Below are 24,330 nucleotides of genomic sequence, written 5' to 3'. Positions count from 1 at the left end.
AACTAATGTTTTTATATTTTGTTTGATTTTTCCTAGGCAACGGAAAACAGATGGAATAAGACATGGAGAGACAGATGGAGAGAGAGAGATGGAGAGAGAGAGAGAGAGAGAGAGAGAGAGAGAGAGAGAGAGAGAGAGAGAGATGGAGAGAGAGTGAGATGGAGAGAGAGAGATGGAGAGAGAGAGAGAGAGAGAGAGAGAGAGAGATGGAGAGAGAGTGAGATGGAGAGAGAGAGATGGAGAGAGAGAGAGAGAGATGGAGAGAGAGTTAGATGGAGAGAGAGAGATGGAGAGAGAGAGCGAGAGAGAGAGATGGAGAGAGAGTGAGATGGAGAGAGAGAGATGGAGAGAGAGTGAGATGGAGAGAGAGAGATGGAGAGAGAGAGAGAGAGAGAGAGAGAGAGATGGAGAGAGAGAGAGATGGAGAGAGAGAGATGGAGAGAGAGTGAGATGGAGAGAGAGAGATGGAGAGAGAGAGAGAGAGAGAGAGAGAGAGATGGAGAGAGAGTGAGATGGAGAGAGAGAGATGGAGAGAGAGTGAGATGGAGAGAGAGAGATGGAGAGAGAGAGAGAGAGAGAGAGATGGAGAGATGGAGAGAGAGTGAGATGGAGAGAGAGAGATGGAGAGAGAGAGATGGAGAGAGAGAGAGAGATGGAGAGAGAGTGAGATGGAGAGAGAGAGATGGAGAGAGAGAGAGAGAGAGAGAGAGATGGAGAGAGAGTGAGATGGAGAGAGAGAGATGGAGAGAGAGAGAGAGATGGAGAGAGAGTGAGATGGAGAGAGAGAGATGGAGAGAGAGTGAGATGGAGAGAGAGAGATGGAGAAAGAGAGAGAGAGAGATGGAGAGAGAGACATGGCGGGGGGGGGCAGTTATCTCTCTCCTCTGACTGTAGCCCCATAAGCCTGCGCCTTAACGCTGGAGAAAAGCCTCTCCCTTCTCCATCTTCAGCTTAATCTGCAGGCTGGAGCGGAGATGAAAGCACTGTGGGTTTGTTCTAACGAGGACGCTCCGTCTGCAGCGCTCTGCTCTTCCCTCCTTGCAGCTGCAGACGCGGCGCCTGCCCTCAAACATGGCGCCGCCTCTTCAACATGTCTGCCTCCTCCGAGAGCGGCTCGGCTTCCAAAACAGCTCAGAGCAGCTGATGAAAAGGGGAACTCCAGCCATTCCTCAAAATTTAGATACGAAGTCCATTCAGAGCAGTGGTGGACAGTAGCTAAGTAAGTAAACGTAATTGGTTTCTGTACTTAAGTAGTTTTTTCGTGTATCTGTACTGAAGTTTTTCCATTTTGGGCGACTTTTTACTTTCACTCCACTACATTTCAAAGTCTAATATCTTACTTTGTCCTTCACTACATTTTGAGAAGTTCTTCAGTGGTCAGGACCGCCAGGGACCCTCACAGAGCAGGTACTATTTGGGTGGTGGGTCATTCTCAGCACTGCAGTGACACTGACGTGGTGGTGGTGTGTTAGTGTGTGTTCCGCTGGTGTGAGTCGATCAGACAGCAGTGCTGCTGGAGTTTTTAAACACTGTGTCCACTCACTGTCCACTCTATTAGACACTTCTACCTGGTCGGTCCACCTTGTAGATGTAAAGTCAGAGACGACAGCTCATCTGCTGCAGCACAGTTTGTGTTGGTCATCCTCTAGTCCTTCATCAGTGGTCACAGGACGCTGCCCACAGGACACTGTTGACTGGATATTTTTGGTTCCCAGTCCAGCAGCAACATTGAGGTTTTTAAAAACTCCAGCAGCACTGCTGCGTCTCATCCACTCTCACTAGCACAACACACACTAACAGACCACCGCCATGTCAGTGTCACAGCAGTGCTGAGTATGATACACCACCCAAACAGTACCTGCTCTGTGAGGGTCCATGGGGGTCCTGACCACTGAAGAACAGGGTAACAGAGTATCAGAGAAACAGATGGACGACAGTCTGTAACTGTAGAACTACAGAGTGCAGCTATACGGTCAGTGGAGCTGGTGTAGAAACAAGAGAGTGTTCCTAATGATCATTAGCGTTGTTGTGTTTTGGATGGAACCCTGAACAGTGACAACATTTCCATCCCACTAAAAAAGACACATTGGTGTCCATATTTCATCACTCAAGTCCGCTCAATAAACCAGATCAAATGGGTGAGCCAGCAAACAAAGAGCACAAAGGCCAGTGAAAGTGAATGGAGAGGGAGAGAGAGAGAGAAAGAGAGAGAGAAAGAGAGAGAGAAAGAGAGGGAGCCTCCACCCTGTTGTCTTTCCATATTCAGCTCCTGCACCACTTTCCACACAGAAATAACAGGCTGGTGAGATGCATTAGGCGCTACAGTGAACTCGCTCGCTTTCACCTGCAGGCCTTTCATCTCTTCATTAGCGTGGTCAATTGTTTATCAAAAGCCCAGAAGGGCCGAGGTAGGGGATGAAGGGGGGGGGGGCTTTACAGGCGCATGGCCGTGAATTCGAAAGCGCCTGTCGCCGTCCGTTTTAAAAATGCATGACAGGTTAATGGTAAGTTAGTGCCGTCATTAGGCCCCGTCCATTCACATTTAAAGCAGGCGCTCGCTTCAAATGACTACTAAGCAGTCCTTATTTTGAGAGGTAATTCATATTGTAATTATATTTTCAATCACAGTTCATTAATTAAGACAAGCCGGCTATGTAATTATGCATTTCATCTTCTCTGTGATTTGCTGGAAAATCACCACTGTCAGAGGGATTGCGTGGCCGGATAACTCGCGCCCTTTCCGAACGCCGATGGGACGGAGGAGCTTATTTACCTGAGACGGTGTCTATTCATGAAAACGAGGAGTTTAATTGGTTTATTTATTATTATTAAAGTTAAAACTCCTCAGTGTCTCTCAGGGCCGCTTGCTTAAATCTGCTGTCAACAAAACGTCACAGACTACAGGAAATTCATTTAGTATCACTTAATTAAAAATGACAGTTTTTACAGTCCTTACAGTCCTTTAAGTTTTAGATATCAGCCAGGTACTAGGTGATCATTTTGGGTATCATAATGGCAAGTCTAATGAAATTACACTGAAATGCCAAATATGTTCTAGATATAATCTGAGACAAATTTCATAGTTCCAGATAATTATTTTGCATATCATAATTGTAGGTCCCAAAGCTCTAAAGTTTATTTAGTACAATTTTATCAAAAACTACAGCACTTTTCTTCATAGTCCTTATGGTTCTAGATATTAACTAGGTAAGTGGGAGATACAAGCCTTCAGTACTCTGTCATAATTTTGGGTATCATGATGGTAAGCTCCATAAAGGTTTAACTAAATAACACTGAAATCCCAAACGCGTTCTAGATATTATCTGGGAAATTGTGGCCTACAACTTTAAAAGAGCTAGATAATTATTTTGCATATCATAATTATAGGTTCCAAAGCAATCTAACTCAATTACATTGAAATATCAAATATGCTCTAGATATTAACTGGGTACCCGCGACCCTGACGGAGAAGCGGCTTAGAAAATGGATTAATGGATGGATATTAACTGGGTATGTGTGATGTACAAACTCCAAAGTACTGCATAATTACTTTTGGAGAGTGTGATGTAAAGTTGTAAGGCAGTCTAAACATTTCCCTGTGATTTTGTTCTAGATATTAACTACAATTTTGTATGTCAAAGTGTTTTATGATGTTAAGACAGTATTTTCTATTTCTATTTTATTCCAGGGAATTTTATGCTAAAAAAAACTTTTTTCCCCCAAAAAAATCCGCTGACCGAGGAGTGCCTGAGGTTACAGAATCACCTTGTATCTGCTTGCAGAACCATAAAGGTTTCTCCAAGGGTTCTTAAGTAAAGACAGTGGTTTTATCTAACACCAATTTAAAGAAGCTGAACATGTGGCTGTTTATTAGGAGGAGTAACATTAGTGCACTCAGTTAAAGCATATGGGAAATGGAGACTGAAACTGCAGATAGTGACATTCTGAAAAATAGCAGGGGGCGCTCTCACGGCATTCAGAACCTTCAGTTTATCACACTTTAGTTTCGTTTGACCTTTTTTTTGCATCAGTAATGGTAGCTAATGTTAGCTCAATGGCTAACTAACTAACTTGATTACGTGTTTACATTTCAGCTGCGTGCGGATGTTCGGTTGCTAGGTAACAGACATCACAGTTGATTGCCAACTTAAGTTAAGATTTCCTTCCTTGAAATATGAAAAGATGCTATAAGATATCATAAGATTCCTAAATGAAGGTCAGCTTTGCTTCTGTAATATGAATTTGTCAACAAACTTATCTTGACCTGTCAGATCTTACCTTAAGACACAAAGATAGGAAGTTGCTGTAATACAGGCCCTGATTTCTGATCATTTCTGATCAACTCGTCTGCCAGATGTTTTGCATTCTCTCAGCGCTGGAGCCCCTCTGCCATTAAACATTTGGAAAAGAATGAGCGTCGGACCCTCAATAGACCTAATGGCTTTGACATTTTGCACTCGGCGGATAGCGGCACGCACAGCAATAACGTCAGATAAATGCAGTCATTCATCTTTTCCAAATAAGCGTAGAGCTGCGACTGGAGACAGTAGAGGATTCAGCCTGAAATACAGGCAGAATAAACATCATTCATATTTCAGCTGCACGGATGAGTCGACTGCTGTGGACGTGACGTCACTCTGAGACCGTTCTTGACGTCTGTAGATGGAAACGAGGATTTCTCAGAGAACCAACACAAACCTTCACCGTCACTCTTACTGCGCTGAGACGGAGCCTTAAACACATTCCGATTAATTGGAAGCGAATCGAGAGTCATCATATCAAAACGCTGGAATTATTTTTAGGATATTTTAATGATTAGTACTAAATACTTCAGAGTGGAACATTGAGTTAAGTTTAACAGACAATCTTAAAAAAGTATATATAATGGTTCTATGTAGAACCATGAGTACTCAAAGAACCATTTGATTGCATTAATGGTCCTTCACATGGTCAAATAGTTCTTCTCACTGATGAAAACCCAGAAGAACCCTTTTAAAATAGTTCTATACAGCACTATTAGTGTGAGTCAAACAACCATTTTTGAGTACTAGAGAGAACCCTTTTCTTCAAGGGTTCCTTAGTAAAGGCGATAGTTCTATTAGGTTCTCTGCATGGTAAAACTGTTCTTCAGATTGATGGAGAATGTGTTGTATATGGTTCTACATAGGACCTGTTAGAAAATCTGTTCTGTAAAGCAACCAAGCAGGGTTAATATATTGCTAGAAAATTTGAAGTCCTACCAATAGCAGAACCCTTTTTGGTGCTATATAGAACCATTTACAGCACATTCTCCATCAGTCTGAATCAATTTTGTCCAGTGCGTTAAATTCAGTAAAAATACAGTAACTGTGCAGTAAAATGTGCAGAGGTGTGTTCTCCGTAACTTATTTATGCTTAGAAAATCAACAATGGAATTAGACCAGAGTGCCCAAACAAATTAAACGTAGTTAATAAATAATTTCTCATTTTGAGATTGTTGATTGTAAGATTATGTAACATATTTCCAGACATTTTACTTGATTTTATCTGGATTAAGTGTCTCATTCTATTGCCAGATTTCTTTATTTGCTTTGAGAAATAAAGAAATAATGTTTGAAAACTGAAACATGATCCACGAAGGGACTTTCATTCGCCAAAATCAGTCAAACAAGTAAAAATAATGTCTGGAAATAAGTGAAAAAAAAAAATCATCTGACGTTACATAATGAAAAATAATGTAGATATATTGACAACATTTGAGATGTTTTCACTTGTCTTCACACAGATAAATGTACTGAAATGAGCTGAGCTTGTAGATGTGAGCGTTCAGCAGCTGCCCAGATGAAGCACGCTGACACACTAACCAATCTAATAACTGACCATTTCTCCAGGAAATCAGCAAAATGACCCCAAACAGAGCAGGAACCTTCACTGACATTAGCACTGGGAGGCCGTCGCTGACAAAGGAAATACCGCACAGTGAGGCTGACTGTCTGTTTCTGGATCATTGGGATTAATGAGAAGAGTTTCTAAGCAACCTGATCAAAATCATCTAACATCAAGACAATTTCACAGAAACACAATCCGGTATCAAACCGTCCTCTAAGAAATAAACAGGCACAATCCAAACAGCAACGAAGCAGCGACCCTTCAGAAGAGCTCAAGGCTCCAAACGTAAACAAACCTTCCTGTAATAATCGCAGACGTGAGTCATGAAGCGAATCGTTCAGTTACGTTCCACGTCAGCAGCAGTGCTAGAGCGTCCCACTCTGCAGCAGTGAAGCTGACCAAGCCACACATGCAGTGATTATAAATGACAGACAACCACAGGCCCTTGACTGAGGGGTGGACAAAGCCCCCCACTCATGTCGAGTAATACCAAGCAGGTCCCTTTCCTGTGCTTAAAGGGGAATTTCACCTTTTTCACTCTATTTCCAAAATGTCCAGCTAAAATGTAAACAGAGTCATTCAGAGTGGTTTGGTGTGAAACGCTCAGTTCTAGAGAAACTTACAGTCAGAATAATTCACAGTGGTGGTGATAGGAACCAGACGTCCACCTCTAAAAGCTCCGTCACAAAAGTTCCTGCATGAAATGGTTATGAATTTACTGCCTGATGACTGAGACGCTGTTTTATGATAGATTTGAGAAGATTTTGGCCTTAAACTCCATTCACGGTGGAGGGATACGTAATATGCAGGGCGCTGTGTGGCAAAATAGTCCCGAAAGAAAACGTATTATTTTGGTTTTTCCCATCATCAACATTCCAGATAAGCTCAGAAGACTCGTGTAGCTTCTCTGGTGGTTCTGGATGGTAAATAAAATGTCTATATCTGTGTTGTAGTCATGGCGACCCCTGGTTCCCATCACCACCACTGTAAAGACGTCTGAACCATTTCACACCAAACCCTCTGAACCTCTATGTTTACACCTCACACACTGAACTTGGCAGAAATTCTGAACAATCTGTATTTAATTCTGTAATAGGACAGAATTTCAAATCTAGATTTAAAAACATTGTTGTCTACACAAGTGAAATGATCTTAAATATAGCAGATATATCTAATATTTCTCAAGTTGAGGTTGTTGTAAGCTTATTATAAGATTGTTTAACTAACTAAACTAAATCTAGTAAAATTATCCCGGTAGATAATTTAGCTTGTTTTAAGAAACATGCTTGGATAAAACAAAATATCTTCCATTATTACTTTACATAAAAGACATTTACTTTAAATAAATAAACATCCATCCATCCATTTTCCAAGCCGCTTCTCCGTCAGGGTCGCGGGGGGTGGGGTGGGGGGTGGGGGTGTCTGGGGTCTGGAGTCATTTGGGCGGAAGGCAGGATACACCCTGGACAGGTCGCAGGGCAATATATACATATTATAATAAATAAACAATGCCTTGTAATACAATAAAAAACCCTTGTCTTCAACAATCTACAACAATCTCAGCATGAGAGTCCTTAGATTTAAGACCATTTCACTTGCCAAGGTAACATTTTTGCAGTTCATATTTCAAACTTTGTCCATTTTCCTTGCATATATTTTTACATTTTTAAGTGTCAGTTTGGCCAAAAATATTCACCAATTTTCCACATTCTGTCAGGTTTATAGTCTTTGCATCTTTAGTTTTAGTACTGTGGATATGAGGTTGATGTTGCTAAGTTTGTTGTCAAGCAGTGAAAGACATCTAAGAAAATAGTCCATTTGAGATTATAATAATGGCCATTCTCTAAATGTTTATTTGGTGAAAACATACTATCCTTACAGTTTGAGTACTGGATAATATTGTGTCTGAACCTGCATAAACAGGTCTATTCAATATTACAACAAGTGTACAGATAGCACGATATTCCCATTACTTGTTCCATGACTTGTAGGCCAGCTGGTCTAGAGGTATGATTCTTGCTTTGGGTGTGAGAGATTCCAGGTTCTAATCCCTGACAAGCCCGAGTTTTTGGGAGCAGTCGTAGGCTGTAGGTTAGGGAACCGGAGGGTCGCCAGTTTGATCCCATGAGCCAGCAGTACATGACTGAGGTGTCCTTGAGCAAGACACCTAACCCCCACCTGCTCCCCGGGCGCTGTGGATAGGGCTGCCCACCGCTCCAGGCAAGTGTCCTCACTGCCCCCTAGTGTGTGTTTACTAGTGTTTATGTGGTGTTTCACTGCACGGATGTGTTAAATGAGGAGGAAAAATTACCTGTTGTGGGACTAATAAGGGTCTCTTGATTCATTTGGACAGTGAGCTTTGTTTAGTAAAGACATGATTAACTTCAGTATGGAGGCCCTACTCCCTTCATGACAACTCCAACATCTATACTCTCAATCAGAATATCCCAGCTCCACAAACCAGCGCAGACCACCAAAACCAGCATGTGTTGTCTTTTGGGTGTTGGTATGCTGGTCAACCTCCATGACCATGCTGGGTGACCAGCTGAACCAGCACCAGACCAGATTAGACCAGCACGTTTTGGTCTAAGCTGTTTTCTCAAGCAGGAGGAGCTAAATGCTACTCAAGCCACTAGTGTGCCAGCACAGCGAACCCGACAGCTTTGTCACAGACGGTTCCACCAGCCTGAAAGAGAACCTTAAAGCAGCTTAAGCTCCAGACTCTTACCTGAGACGAGTGAGACAGTGTCCTTCTCCCACGATACGACAGTGACGTACTCCTCTACTGAGGCCGGGATAATGCACTTGAAGACCGCTGTATTGCCTCTCATGACTCTTTGGTCCGCCACACGGACCGTGTACGGTTCCCGAAATACTGGAAAAGAGCAGTGAGGTACTTAATATAAATAATGTAAAAACTGAAATATTAATACTGAAATATACCATAATATAATTAATGTAAACACTGTAACAGGGCAGTAATACACCTTACTATAAATAATATTAATTATTTATACATTTTAATCAAAATAATATAAATACTGAAATATATTTTAATATAGACATGAAAAATACTGGAACATTGCAGTGATATATTTTAATCTAAATAATCTAAATATTTAAATATATTTTAATATAGACATGATAAATACTGAGCATTGCAGTCACATACTTAATATAAAAATTGTAAATACTGTAACAGAGCAGTGACATATTTTAATATAAACAATATAAATACTGTTAAAGAGCAATAATACACTTTACTATAACCATACAGATACTGAAATATTCTTTTAAATATATATGTATATATATATATATATATATATATATATATATATATATATATATATATTAGTTTTTGGTGTAATTTTGTTTATCATTTGTTCTTGTGAACAATATATAGGTCAATTGTTTAAAAGGTGAAAAGAAAAACCAAGAAAAAAAAACATAAAATCTGACCCAAATTCCATCATTGTCTTCTTTCCGCATGACTGACATGCGCAGGTCCCCATTAATTATTCAATATTTTTCATCCATCTCCTCCACACCCATCATAACACTGCATTTTTGATTACGCTATTATATTAAAGTACATCAACAGAAAGCGACGTCCGCATTAACGGTGAAATCATTCCATCCTCTCAGTCGCATTAAGGCAGCGTCCCGGCCTAAAACTGGAGTTTCCCGTGTAATTTGTTGTGTTGTGTAAGGTTGTGTAGTGCAGTTTTACAGCTCCACCCTCCATTCACAGACTAATGTCTCTATTATTCCATTCTGCAGCGTTTAACTGGGAATCCCTGTGGTGTCACACAATCAGGACTGTGAAATACAAGCATTCTTCACAACCACAGATGGTTCCTCAAGAGTTCTTTAGCAAAGACAGTGGTTCTATAAAGCAGCATGAACACTCAAAGAACCATTAGCCCACTGGAAAAGTTGCTTTTTATGGTGAAATGGTTCTTCAGATTGATGGAAAAGGTGTTGTATATGCTTCTACTGAGAGATGTAGTTAGTTATGCCATTACCCCCAGTGGACAGTTACTCTCATCCCTCCAGTGGTCAGTTATGCCCCTGCCCTGAGTGGTCAGTTACGGCCTTCCCCCAGTGGACAGTTACTCCCATCCCCCAAGTGGGCAATTGCATCCCTCCCTGAGTGGACAGTTATTCCCTTCACCTGGGGTTCAGTTCGGACCCTCTCCTGAGTCTTCAGTTATGACCATCTTCTGAGAGGACAGTTATGCCCTTCCCCCCAGCGGACAGTTACTCTCATCGCTCGAGTGGTTAGTTATGCCCCTGCCCTGAGTGGACTATAACACCCATCCCCCTGAGCAGTCAGCTACGCCTCTCCCCTAGGTAACGTAGTTAGTTATGCCCTTACCCCCATTGGACAGTTCAGTTACTCTCATCCCTCCAGTGGTCAGTTATGCCCTCCCCCGAGTGGTCAGTTATGCCCCTCCCCCAGTGGACAGTTACTCCCATCCCCCAAGTGGTCAATTACATCCCTCCCCTGAGTGGACAGTTATTCCCTTCCCCTGGGGTTCAGTTACGACCTTCTCCAGAGTCCTCAGTTATGACCATTTTCTGTGTGGATAGTTATACCCCTCCCCCAGTGGACAGTTATGCGCCTCCCCTGAGTGGACAGTTACTCTCATCCTTCGAGTGGTTAGTTATGCCCCTGCCCCGAGTGGACTACAACACCCATCCCCCTGAGCAGTCAGCTACGCCTCTCCCCCACATAGTTAGTTATGCCTTTCCCCCAGTGGACAGTTACTCTCATCCCCCAGTGGACAGTTACTCCCATCTCCCAAGTGGTCAATTACATCCCTCCCCTGAGTGGACAGTTATTCCCTTCCCCTGGGGTTCAGTTACAACCCTCTCCTGAGTCCTCAGTTATGACCATCTTCTGAGTGGACAGTTATACCCCCCCCCAATGGACAGTTATGCACCTCCCCTGAGTGAACAGTTGCTCTCCTCCCCCAAGTGGACAGTTACGCCCCTCCCCAGTAGACAGTTACTCCCATTCCCCAGTGGACAATTACTCCCATCCCCTGAGTGGTCAATTACGCCCCTCCCCTGAGTGGACAGTTATTCCCTTTCCCCTGAATGGTCAGTTACGACCCTCTCCTGAATCCTCAGTTACGACGATCTTCCAAGTGGACAGTTAAGCCCTTCCCCCCATGGACAGTTATGCACCTTCTCTGAGTGAACAGTTACTCTCCTCCCCCATGTGGACAGTTATGCCCCTCCCCGAATGGTCAGTTAGACTGTTGCCATTTTTCAAGAAATGGACAGACTATCTGAGAATGGCTGCACAGAGGGAAAGTCCAGAAGCCTAATTTAAAGACTGCAGCCTAAATACATTAAAAAATACAATCATCAACCTGCTGTTCTACACTTAACACACAGACAGCATTCAGCTCACTAAAAATACAAGCATTTAACAAAGCGTGGAATCTGCAAAGGTCGACAGGTTTACATCATTGAGGACTGTAGCCGGGTTTCCCTTCCAGACATTTCACAAATGTTATGTGTATTTATGAAATTTTGATAGAAATAAGCTGATTAAGTATTTCCCTCCACTATGGTTACGATAAGAAGCAGGGCAGAACTAGTAATGGCCACCTAATGAGGTCTGAAATCTCTGTGTCCACCTTGTCTTCCTTGATTGTGGGAGCACTAGAAAGTTTCCTGAGTACGTTGTGCAGAGACATTTTTCAAAACAAGCTTTGATCAGGCATTTCAGAAAGTCTCTCCCTGCTGGAGGTAGAGCTAGTAGGACTAAAGGAGCAGGTACAGACCGAGATGTCCACCAGCACCAAACCTCTTAGACATGAGCTCAGCTGAACCAAACACCAGATGAAGGTGATGGTACAGGAGCTGAGGAGAAACATAGACAGCCTGCTTGAGGACAGTGGCTCACAAAGACGAGAGCTAGCAGAGTGCAAAGACAGGGCAAAAAAGAGCTTGCAGACCTGTAAGAGGAGCTGAGAAAAGAGCTGGCAGGCCTGAGACAGGAGATACACAACAGAGACACCATCATAGAGCTTCTCAAAGCACAGCTACAGCTTCAGCCTGCCCTCCAGAACACTACCCACACTGAACGTGTCCAACCTTTACCAAGACCCACAGAACCTTACACCCAGATGATGCCCCTGACGCATTGAGACCACCCTGCACCAGCCCCTGTCACACCCACAGAAACAACAAGCAAACTAAATGCTCACCACTCAAACCCAAGACCCACAGACCAGCAGGACAGGTGCACTACAGAGAGACACTGATAAATAGAAGATTCCTAAAATAATGGAAGCTTTCTCAAACCAGAAAACTTCAAAGATGTGGCACCAAAGAACGAAAGATGCCCATCAAATCCTCTCTGACAACATCCCTGACAGGCCTGCCTGCATAATCATCCATAAAGGTGCAAATATCCTTAGAGCAGAACAGGAGAGAGTCGAAGGACTGGCCTGCAGAGCAGCACAGAGGCCAATGCCAGAATCATTGGCCTCTTATCCACTGTCAACCCAAATGGTTCTTCAGGCTATACTGGGCCTTTCTGTGCTGATCTGGACCAGCCATATCTGTCGTGATGCAAAATCAGGACCAGGAAGTTCTGAAGAAATCTACTCAAATAAGTGGCTAACTGCTAACTGGCTAATAGCTATACCCAAAACCCACGATAAAGCATGTCTGATTCTGTTTGTTGCTCCTGTCTCTTTGGGTGCTGTAAGATTCTTTATCCTCTAAAAAGGTGTTACTGAAACAGTCTGTACTGCAGTGGGTTTCACCTGTACTCAGCTAACTATGCTAACGTTAGCATATGCAGCAGGGTACAATACTGATATAAACAGAGTCCATCAGTGAATAGCTGTCATCCATCATCCCTCTGACCGGTTTTGTGGACACGAGGACTGTTAGCTAACCATGCCAAAAAACAGGCTGAGCCCATTCCGTGTAAAACCATGTTCATGTGGAAAAGCCACTGGAACGGTTACCCTCCGTGCTCAGAACCGTTCGGCTCTGTAGTGAAAAAGAGGCCACATGGTCTCCAAGTCTCCACCATCCTGCCCTGTAAGGACTTCCACCCCGCCACCATTCAGACTTTCAATGCAGAAATCTCTGGAGGATGATACCTTTAAACAGGCATGTTGTCAAGGGTTTCTTAACACACTGAAGGATGTAGTATTGGGCCAACACACGTGACTGCGGCACGGTGGCGTGGTGGGTAGCGCTGTCGTTTCACAGCAAGGAGGGTCTGGGTTCGATTCCCCGGCCGGGTGACCAGGGTCCTCTCTGTGTGGAGTTTGCATGTTCTCCCCGTGTCTGTGTGGGTTTCCTCCGGGTTCTCCGGTTTCCTCCCACAGTCCAAAGACATGCAGTCAGGCTGATTGGACATGCTAAATTACCCCTGGGTGTGAGTGACTGTCTGTGTCTGTCTGTCTGCCCTGCGATGGACTGGCGACCTGTCCAGGGTGTATCCTGCCTTCCGCCCGAAGACTGCTGGGATAGGCTCCAGCATCCCCCCGCGACCCTGACGGAGAAGCGGCTTAGAAAATGGAACACGTGACTATCAAACACAGAGGAGAGCACCCAGCAGCACAGAGACCTTACCACAACCACAGGAGCTCATCTGCATGCAAACTCCTCCAAATAACCCAGGCAAGACAGCAACTACGCCAACACAACTTACCTCAACCAGTTCAGCGCACCCCACCAGTCAGACCTGCACAACACCCCTTACAACCCAGAGTAGCACATCATCACCCAGCAGGCACGACAGCACACCAGAACCAGCCCAACAGCAGGGGTACCAACACCCAGTTGCCCCAAGAGTGCAGCCCACAGCAGCACCGCAGCTATGCTGATGCCCTCAGAGGAGCACTTGCCACTCAAGACATGGCTTAGATCAGGACGCTATTGCAGTACCTCTGCACTAAAAAACCACACAGGAGCTCCCGGTGGGACTACACCCAAAAAAAAAACATTCATTGTACATAATACATTACTGTTCTATATTAAGACTGAAAAATCTTTCATAAGAAAAGTGATTTAGAGTCATAGATACTAACGGTTTTCAGTTGGAATATCTAATGCTTGAGCTGGTGTGAAAAGCTTAAATGATGATTTTCAAAACTCTTATCAAAGACCTACGACAAGGCTGACACTGTCATTCACTGTCCCAGAGAATACAGAGAAGTTTTAGTACCGTCCCAAAAGGTGAGTACAGTACACCAAGGCAGATGTTCAGGAGGAATAACAATCTGGTACAGATCAAATATATAGATCAATATGTAGACATTATAAAAACAGGAAAATACAACATTTGACTTAAAATCAAAAACACTACAGTGTCTCCACATAAGGAACAATACAACTGGCACACATTTTGCTGACCTCTTGGCAATGGCTCAGTTAAGTATAGCCACTTTTCCACTGCATAGCACGGCTCGACTCAACACAGCTTAACTCAACTTGATTCACTTTTGGTATCAGCTACTTCGTTTTCCACTGAAGATACTGCGCCCCCTTCAATACAGCTGGATGTCACAGCAATGCCAAATGAAACTTCCGAGACGTGACGGTGAAAAATTTTGTTCAGGACAAGTTGATGGCAGTGAGACAAAAGACTGCTGACAAAAACAGTAGTTTGAGAAAAACTACATCAGAGTTCAGCTGATGAGGCAATTCTGGTTGCTCAAAAAAGGTGAAAGGCTACACTAACCTGGTAGCTACTCTTACCATATGTGTTCAGGAATTCTTTCCGATAATCCAGTAATCTGTAGCATTTTTATGTCACCTTTTGGTATTGGCTCAGCTCCAAATAGCTCAATTTCAACTGGTTATTCTGAAATGATTTTGGGGTAGTCGTGGGCTGGAGGTTAGGGAACCAGCCCTGTGACTGGAAGGTTGCCCGTTCAATCCCATCAGCTGACAGTCCTTGATTGAAGTGCCCTTGAGCAAGGCACATAACCCCCAATTGCTCTCCAGGCACTGTGGATAGGGCTGCCCACCGCTCCAGGCAAATGTGCTCACTGCCCCCTAGTGTGTGTGTTCACTAGTGTGCATGTATGTGGGTGTTCCACTGCACGGATGGGTTAAATGCAGAAGTCTAATTCAACAGTGTACAAACACAGTTGGCTGATGGTTCTGAAATAATTCAGTTCAATTTCATCTGGTTCTGCGTGTAGGCTACTTCCCTGAAATCTGGACTCATCTGATTGAGATCATATTTGGACACATTAAAAACATTTAAATTATTATACGGCCCTGTAGCAAGAGCTGAGCAAAGACAGTAGACCCCTCACTCAGCTGGACCTGAATCAGAGCTCTACACCAACACACTAACACAAACTAACACCCCTCTAACACTCACTAACACCCCACTAACACTCACTAACACACACTAACACACACTAACACCCCACTAACACCCCACTAACACCCCACTAACACTCACTAACACCCCACTAACACCCCACTAACACTCACTAACACCCCACTAACACTCACTAACACACACTAACACACACTAACACCCCACTAACACCCCACTAACACCCCACTAACACTCACTAACACCCCACTAACACCCCACTAACACCCCACTAACACTCACTAACACCCCACTAACACCCCACTAACACTCACTAACACCCCACTAACACTCACTAACACGCACTAACAACCCACTAACACTCACTAACACCCCACTAACACTCACTAACACACACTAACACCCCACTAACACCCCACTAACACCCCACTAACACTCAATAACACACACTAACACTCACTAACACTCACTAACAACCCACTAACACTCACTAACAACCCACTAACACTCACTAACACCCCACTAACACTCACTAACACACACTAACACACACTAACACTCACTAACACTCACTAACAACCCACTAACACTCACTAACACTCACTAACAACCCACTAACACTCACTAACACCCCACTAACACTTACTAACACTCACTAACACTCACTAACAACCCACTAACACCCCACTAACACTCACTAACACTCACTAACACTCACTATCAACCCACTAACACTCACTAACACTCACTAACACCCCACTAACACTCACTAACACCCCACTAACACTCACTAACACTCACTAACACACACTAACACCCCACTAACACTCACTAACACCCCACTAATACTCACTAACACCCCACTAACACTCACTAACACACACTAACACCCCACTATTACTCACTAACACACACTAACACTCACTAACACCCCACTAACACTCAGTAACACCCCACTAATACTCACTAACACCCCACATATGCCCACTAACCACACTAACACACACTAACACTCACTAACACCCCACTAACACTCACTAACACCCCACATATGCCCACTAACCACACTAACACACACTAACTTTTCACAGACTCTGGACCAGAACACACCAGCAAACCTAATTAGAGTGAACCAAATTACAAAACATCTTCATCAAAATGATCTCATCTGGTGAGAGTCAAACTCTCCAAACTGCAGTGTTATCTAGCCCTAAAACAACATATAGCGTGGCAGATTTCCTGACCATGCTCGCTAACTGACCCAAAACAGAGATCCACCATCAGTACTGCCTGATCGTAGAGACCGGCAGTCACAAGAAGTCTTGGCTGCTCAAAGATCGAAGACTATCAGCAGTGCCAACAGATGTAATAACAGTCATTCAAAATGCAGGCATCCTAACAAAAACCACACAGACAGCTCATTTCACTCCTGTTTAGAAAGAACTGCACTGACTGCCTGGATCTTTTAGAGACAGTTTAAAGCTCTGCTGCTGCTTTTTAAAGCTTCCAAACTCTTCAGCCTTTATTAGACAGTCAAGCTCAGAGCTCACTTTTAATAAACATCTTCTTCTTTAACTCTTTAGCGTCAGTAAAACTCTACGGCTGTTTGGTGTTTATCTGTAATCTGATCTGTATTATTGTTTAATATGATTTTACATTAATGCTCATAGTTTCTTCTATTACTGTTAAGCTTAATCACCTGTCTGTAAAGCACTCAGAGCTGCCACTGGCATGAAAAATGCTCTATATATCAAGATTATTATTATCACTCTTATTTCTATTGTTCTTTTAAATGTTCTATAATGTTCATCAACTCCTTACAAAGGCTTTGTCAATGCAAGTGCTCTTATTTGTCATTCTGATAAAGAAACCCAGAATTTAACTGAATTTACTTGAGAGAGAGAGATTTTATCTACTGAAGGTCTCATTCCACTGGCAGATCATTTCACTTGTTTTAAGAAATAATACAGATAAAAAACAGGTACAATGGTCTGCTAATGGAATGAAACACTTTCTCTGGATAAAATGACTTAAAATAAGAACAATATTTTAACAACTGTCTCAAAATGACACACTTTAGATATGCTGACCACATGTAAGATGTTAAGACTCTTAGATCATCTTTAGTCATTTTTTATCATTGGCACCTCCTTCCCCGCCCTCCAAGAGATATACAGCTCCCGTCTTATCTGGAATACCTTCTGCATGGGAGGTGATCACACTCACCCACTACACAGCTGGTCAAACACAGGTTCCTGACCCCCTCTCCCCAATACTGAGCTCTGAGAGTATTGGTCAAACACAGGTTCCTGACCCCCACTCCCCAGTACTGAACTCTGACAGTATTGGTCAAACACAGGTTCCTGACCCCCTCTCCCCAATACTGAACTCTGACAGTACTGGTCAAACACAGGTTCCTGACCCCCTCTCCCCAGTACTGAACTCTGACAGTACTGGTCAAACACAGGTTCCTGACCCCCTCTCCCCAGTCCTGAACTCTGACAGTACTGGTCAAACACAGGTTCCTGACCCCCACTCCCCAGTACTGAACTCTGACAGTATTGGTCAAACACAGGTTCCTGACCCCCACTCCCCAATACTGAACTCTGACAGTACTGGTCAAACACAGGTTCCTGACCCCCTCTCCCCAATACTGAACTCTGACAGTACTGGTCAAACACAGGTTCCTGACCCCCTCTCCCCAATACTGAACTCTGACAGTATTGGTCAAACACAGGTTCCTGACCCCCACTCCCCAATACTGAACTCTGACAGTATTGGTCAAACACAGGTTCCTGACCCCCTCTCCCCAATACTGAACTCTGACAGTACTGGTCAAACACAGGTTCCTGACCCCCTCTCCCCAGTACTGAACTCTGACAGTACTGGTCAAACACAGGTTCCTGACCCCCACTCCCCAGTACTGAACTCTGACAGTATTGGTCAAACACAGGTTCCTGACCCCCACTCCCCAATACTGAACTCTGACAGTACTGGTCAAACACAGGTTCCTGACCCCCACTCCCCAGTACTGAACTCTGACAGTACTGGTCAAACACAGGTTCCTGACCCCCACTCCCCAATACTGAACTCTGACAGTATTGGTCAAACACAGGTTCCTGACCCCCACTCCCCAGTACTGAACTCTGACAGTATTGGTCAAACACAGGTTCCTGACCCCCACTCCCCAATACTGAACTCTGACAGTACTGGTCAAACACAGGTTCCTGACCCCCACTCCTCACTACTGAAATCTGACAGTATTGGTGAAACACAGGTTCCTAACTCCCACTCCCCAGTACTGAACTCTGACAGTACTGGTCAAACACAGGTTCCTGACCCCCACTCCCCAATACTGAACTCTGACAGTATTGGTCAAACACAGGTTCCTGACCCCCACTCCTCACTACTGAAATCTGACAGTATTGGTGAAACACAGGTTCCTGACCCCCACTCCCCAATACTGAACTCTGACAGTATTGGTCAAACACAGGTTCCTGACCCCCACTCCTCACTACTGAAATCTGACAGTATTGGTGAAACACAGGTTCCTGACCCCCACTCCCCAATACTGAACTCTGACAGTATTGGTCAAACACAGGTTCCTGACCCCCACTCCTCACTACTGAAATCTGACAGTATTGGTGAAACACAGGTTCCTGACCCCCTCTCCCCAATACTGAACTCTGACAGTACTGGTCAAACACAGGTTCCTGACCCCCTCTCCCCAATACTGAACTCTGACAGTATTGGTCAAACACAGGTTCCTGACCCCCACTCCCCAGTACTGAACTCTGACAGTATTGGTCAAACACAGGTTCCTGACCCCCACTCCCCAGTACTGAACTCTGACAGTATTGGTCAAACACAGGTTCCTGACCCCCACTCCCCAGTACTGAACTCTGACAGTATTGGTCAAACACAGGTTCCTGACCCCCACTCCCCAGTACTGAACTCTGACAGTATTGGTCAAACACAGGTTCCTGACCCCCACTCCCCAGTACTGAACTCTGACAGTATTGGTCAAACACAGGTTCCTGACCCCCACTCCCCAATACTGAACTCTGACAGTATTGGTCAAACACAGGTTCCTGACCCCCTCTCCCCAATACTGAACTCTGACAGTATTGGTCAAACACAGGTTCCTGACCCCCACTCCCCAGTACTGAACTCTGACAGTATTGGTCAAACACAGGTTCCTGACCCCCACTCCCCAGTACTGAACTCTGACAGTATTGGTCAAACACAGGTTCCTGCTCCATAAGCACAACTAACTGCACAACTGTTTATATTTGCACTATTTATACCCACAGACTTTAATCTATGTGCCTTAAGTCACTTTAGTGTTAATTTCAGGACCTTTTATATTTATAGATTTTTATATTATTCTATTTTTCTACAATTAATGTTTATTTTACAATTTGTGTTTTTTAGTGTCTATTTAAATTCACACTTTTCCTGTTTACCATCTATTTCATGTTATTGTAACACAGTTTCAATACTCTTCCTATACATGTTGTAGTATTGACAATGAAGCTGACTTGACTTGACTTGGCTCTACGTTCTCCATAAGCGTGTCATTACTCGCCTTGTGAGATGATGATGATTATGAGATAATTATCACTCACCGGCCTTAATGTGTAAGTCTTGGCTCCTGATCTTCCCTGACGGATTCTCGGCTGTGCAATAATAGGTATTGTCATTGATTAGGTTGCTAAAGCTGGAGGGGAGGAAGCCGTAGATTTGCAGTGTGCCATTGGAGTGTACATGCCGGATGCCAGGCACATCGTAGATCTCCTCCCCGGTGGCCAGGTACCAGCGCATTGTGGCGGGGGGCACGGCCGCTGCCGGACACGGCACCAGTGCCCCTGTGGTGCTGGAGAACACTACCTCTTGCAGAGATGCATTGACAAAATATAAGCTGGAACGTAGATCTTCACCGAAAACTGTGGAGAGAGAAGACAGAGAACGGCATCTGTTAATAAAACATAATAAACACACTGCAGTTAAAAAAACTAGACTCTTTACAGTGGCGGTGACAGGAACCAGGGGTCAACACACAGATATAGCCTAGAACCACAAGAGAACATAGACAAGTCTCCTGAGGTGATGATAGGAAAATAGTGGAAAATCTTTGAAAAGTTTCTTTGGGGTCCAAACTGCAAATTGTGGTATCTTGGCAAGTGAAATGATCTTAAATCTTGCTGAGATATTTAATATTTCTCATCTCGAGCTTGATGTGAGCTTACTGTATGAATTTTATACTTATTGCAAGATTATTTACATTAATTTAAAGCAATTATATCATCTCAAAAAACACACACAGCATCTACACACAACAAACGCACAGCATTTACACACAATAAACACACAGCATTTACACACAATAAACACACAGCATTTACACACAATAAACGCACAGCATTTACACACAACAAACGCACAGCATTTACACACAATAAACACACAGCATTTACACACAATAAACACACAGCATTTACACACAATAAACACACAGCATTTACACACAATAAACACACAGCATTTACACACAATAAACGCACAGCATTTACACACAATAAACACACAGCATTTACACACAATAAACGCACAGCATTTACACACAACAAACACACAGCATTTACACACAACAAACACACACAGCATTTACACACAACAAACACACACAGCATCTACACACAACAAACGCACAGCATTTACACACAATAAACACACAGCATTTACACACAATAAACACACAGCATTTACACACAATAAACGCACAGCATTTACACACAATAAACACACAGCATTTACACACAATAAACGCACAGCATTTACACACAACAAACACACAGCATTTACACACAACAAACACACACAGCATTTACACACAACAAACACACACAGCATCTACACACAACAAACGCACAGCATTTACACACAATAAACACACAGCATTTACACACAACAAACGCACAGCATTTACACACAACAAACGCACAGCATTTACACACAACAAACGCACAGCATTTACACACAATAAACGCACAGCATTTACACACAACAAACGCACAGCATTTACACACAACAAACGCACAGCATTTACACACAATAAACACACACAGCATTTACACACAATAAACACACAGCATTTACACACAATAAACGCACAGCATTTACACACAACAAACACACACAGCATCTACACACAACAAACGCACAGCATTTACACACAACAAACGCACAGCATTTACACACAATAAACACACAGCATTTACACACAACAAACGCACAGCATTTACACACAACAAACGCACAGCATTTACACACAATAAACACAAAGCATTTACACACAATAAACGCACAGCATTTACACACAACAAACGCACAGCATTTACACACAACAAACGCACAGCATTTACACACAATAAACACAAAGCATTTACACACAATAAACACAAAGCATTTACACACAATAAACGCACAGCATTTACACACAAAAAACACACACAGCATTTACACACAACAAACACACAGCATTTACACACAATAAACACACAGCATTTACACACAATAAACGCACAGCATTTACACACAAAAAACACACACAGCATTTACACACAAAAAACACACAGCATTTACACACAATAAACGCACAGCATTTACACACAACAAACGCACAGCATTTACACACAATAAACGCACAGCATTTACACACAACAAACGCACAGCATTTACACACAACAAACGCACAGCATTTACACACAACAAACGCACAGCATTTACACACAATAAACGCACAGCATTTACACACAACAAACGCACAGCATTTACACACAACAAACACACAGCATTTACACACAATAAACACACAGCATTTACACACAATAAACGCACAGCATTTACACACAAAAAACACACACAGCATTTACACACAAAAAACACACACAGCATTTACACACAATAAACGCACAGCATTTACACACAACAAACGCACACAGCATTTACACACAATAAACACACACAGCATTTACACACAATAAACACACAGCATTTACACACAACAAACGCACAGCATTTACACACAACAAACGCACAGCATTTACACACAACAAACGCACACAGCATTTACACACAAAAAACACACACAGCATTTACACACAATAAACACACAGCATTTACACACAACAAACGCACAGCATTTACACACAACAAACGCACAGCATTTACACACAACAAACGCACAGCATTTACACACAATAAACACACAGCATTTACACACAACAAACGCACAGCATTTACATACAACAAACACACAGCATTTACACACAATAAACACACAGCATTTACACACAACAAACGCACAGCATTTACACACAACAAACGCACAGCATTTACACACAATAAACACACAGCATTTACACACAATAAACACACACAGCATTTACACACAACAAACACACACAGCATTTACACACAATAAACACAAAGCATTTACACACAATAAACACACAGCATTTACACACAATAAACACACAGCATTTACACACAATAAACACACACAGCATTTACACACAACAAACACACACAGCATTTACACACAATAAACACAAAGCATTTACACACAATAAACACACACAGCATTTACACACAACAAACACACACAGCATTTACACACAATAAACACACACAGCATTTACACACAATAAACACACACAGCATTTACACACAACAAACACACACAGCATTTACACACAATAAACACAAAGCATTTACACACAATAAACACACAGCATTTACACACAATAAACACACACAGCATTTACACACAATAAACGCAAAGCATTTACACACAATAAACACACAGCATTTACACACAATAAACACACACAGCATTTACACACAATAAACACACACAGCATTTACACACAACAAACACACAGCATTTACACACAACAAACGCACTGCATTTACACACAATAAACACACACAGCATTTACACACAATAAACACACACAGCGTTTACACACAATAAACACACACAGCATTTACACACAATAAACACACAGAATGTTTACACACAGTAAACACACACAGCATTTACACACAACAAACACACACAGCATTTACACACAACAAACACACAGCATTTACACACAATAAACACACACAATGTTTACACACAATAAACACACAGCATTTACACACAATACACACACAGCATTTACACACAATAAACACAAAAAGCCTTTAAACACAATAAACACACACAGCTATTACACACAATAAACACAGCATTTACACACAATAAACACACAGCATTTACACACAATAAACACACAGCATTTACACACAATAAACACACACAGCATTTACACACAATAAACACACACAGCATTTACACACAACAAACGCACAGCATTTACACACAATAAACACACACAGCATTTACACACAATAAACACACACAGCATTTACACACAATAAACACACACAGCATTTACACACAATAAACACACAGCATTTACACACAATAAACACACACAGCATTTACACACAATAAACACAGCATTTACACACAATAAACACACACAGCATTTACACACAATAAACACACACAGCATTTACACACAATAAACACACACAGCATTTACACACAACAAACACACACAGCATTTACACACAATAAACACACACAGCATTTACACACAATAAACACACACAGCATTTACACACAATAAACACACACAATGTTTACACACAATAAACACACAGCGTTTATACTCAATAAACAAACAGTGCATACACACAATAAACACACACAGCTATTACACACAATAAACACAGCATTTACACACAATAAACACACACAGCATTTACGCACAATAAACACACACAGCATTTACACACAATAAACACACACAGCATTTACACACAATAAACACACACAGCATTTACACACAATAAACACACAGCATTTACGCACAATAAACACACACAGCATGTACACACAATAAACACACACAGCATTTACACGCAAACACAGCATTTACACACAATAAACACACACAGCATTTAAACACACAGAGTATTTACACACAATAAACACACACATCATTTAA

The 24,330-nt window shown here is 42.6% G+C and overlaps 1 protein-coding gene across 1 annotated transcript in view; it reads right to left on the bottom strand.

The window, feature by feature from the left end:
* Positions 1 to 24,330, bottom strand: part of dscamb (Down syndrome cell adhesion molecule b) — a 207,935-nt gene that overhangs the window by 148,131 nt on the left and 35,474 nt on the right. The window contains exons 2-3 of the mRNA XM_037531093.1: positions 19,834 to 20,151; positions 8,597 to 8,743 (exon numbers count right to left, since the gene is read on the bottom strand). Of these exons, the coding sequence (XP_037386990.1) occupies positions 8,597 to 8,743; positions 19,834 to 20,151 (465 nt within the window). The remainder of the gene's footprint in view (positions 1 to 8,596; positions 8,744 to 19,833; positions 20,152 to 24,330) is intronic.

The sequence above is a fragment of the Pygocentrus nattereri genome, chromosome 19 (assembly GCF_015220715.1).
Source record: "Pygocentrus nattereri isolate fPygNat1 chromosome 19, fPygNat1.pri, whole genome shotgun sequence".
NCBI classification, from domain to species: Eukaryota; Metazoa; Chordata; class Actinopteri; order Characiformes; family Serrasalmidae; genus Pygocentrus; species Pygocentrus nattereri.
The sequence above is the reverse complement of the archived record's forward strand: the minus strand, read 5'-3'. Positions and strand labels throughout refer to the sequence as shown.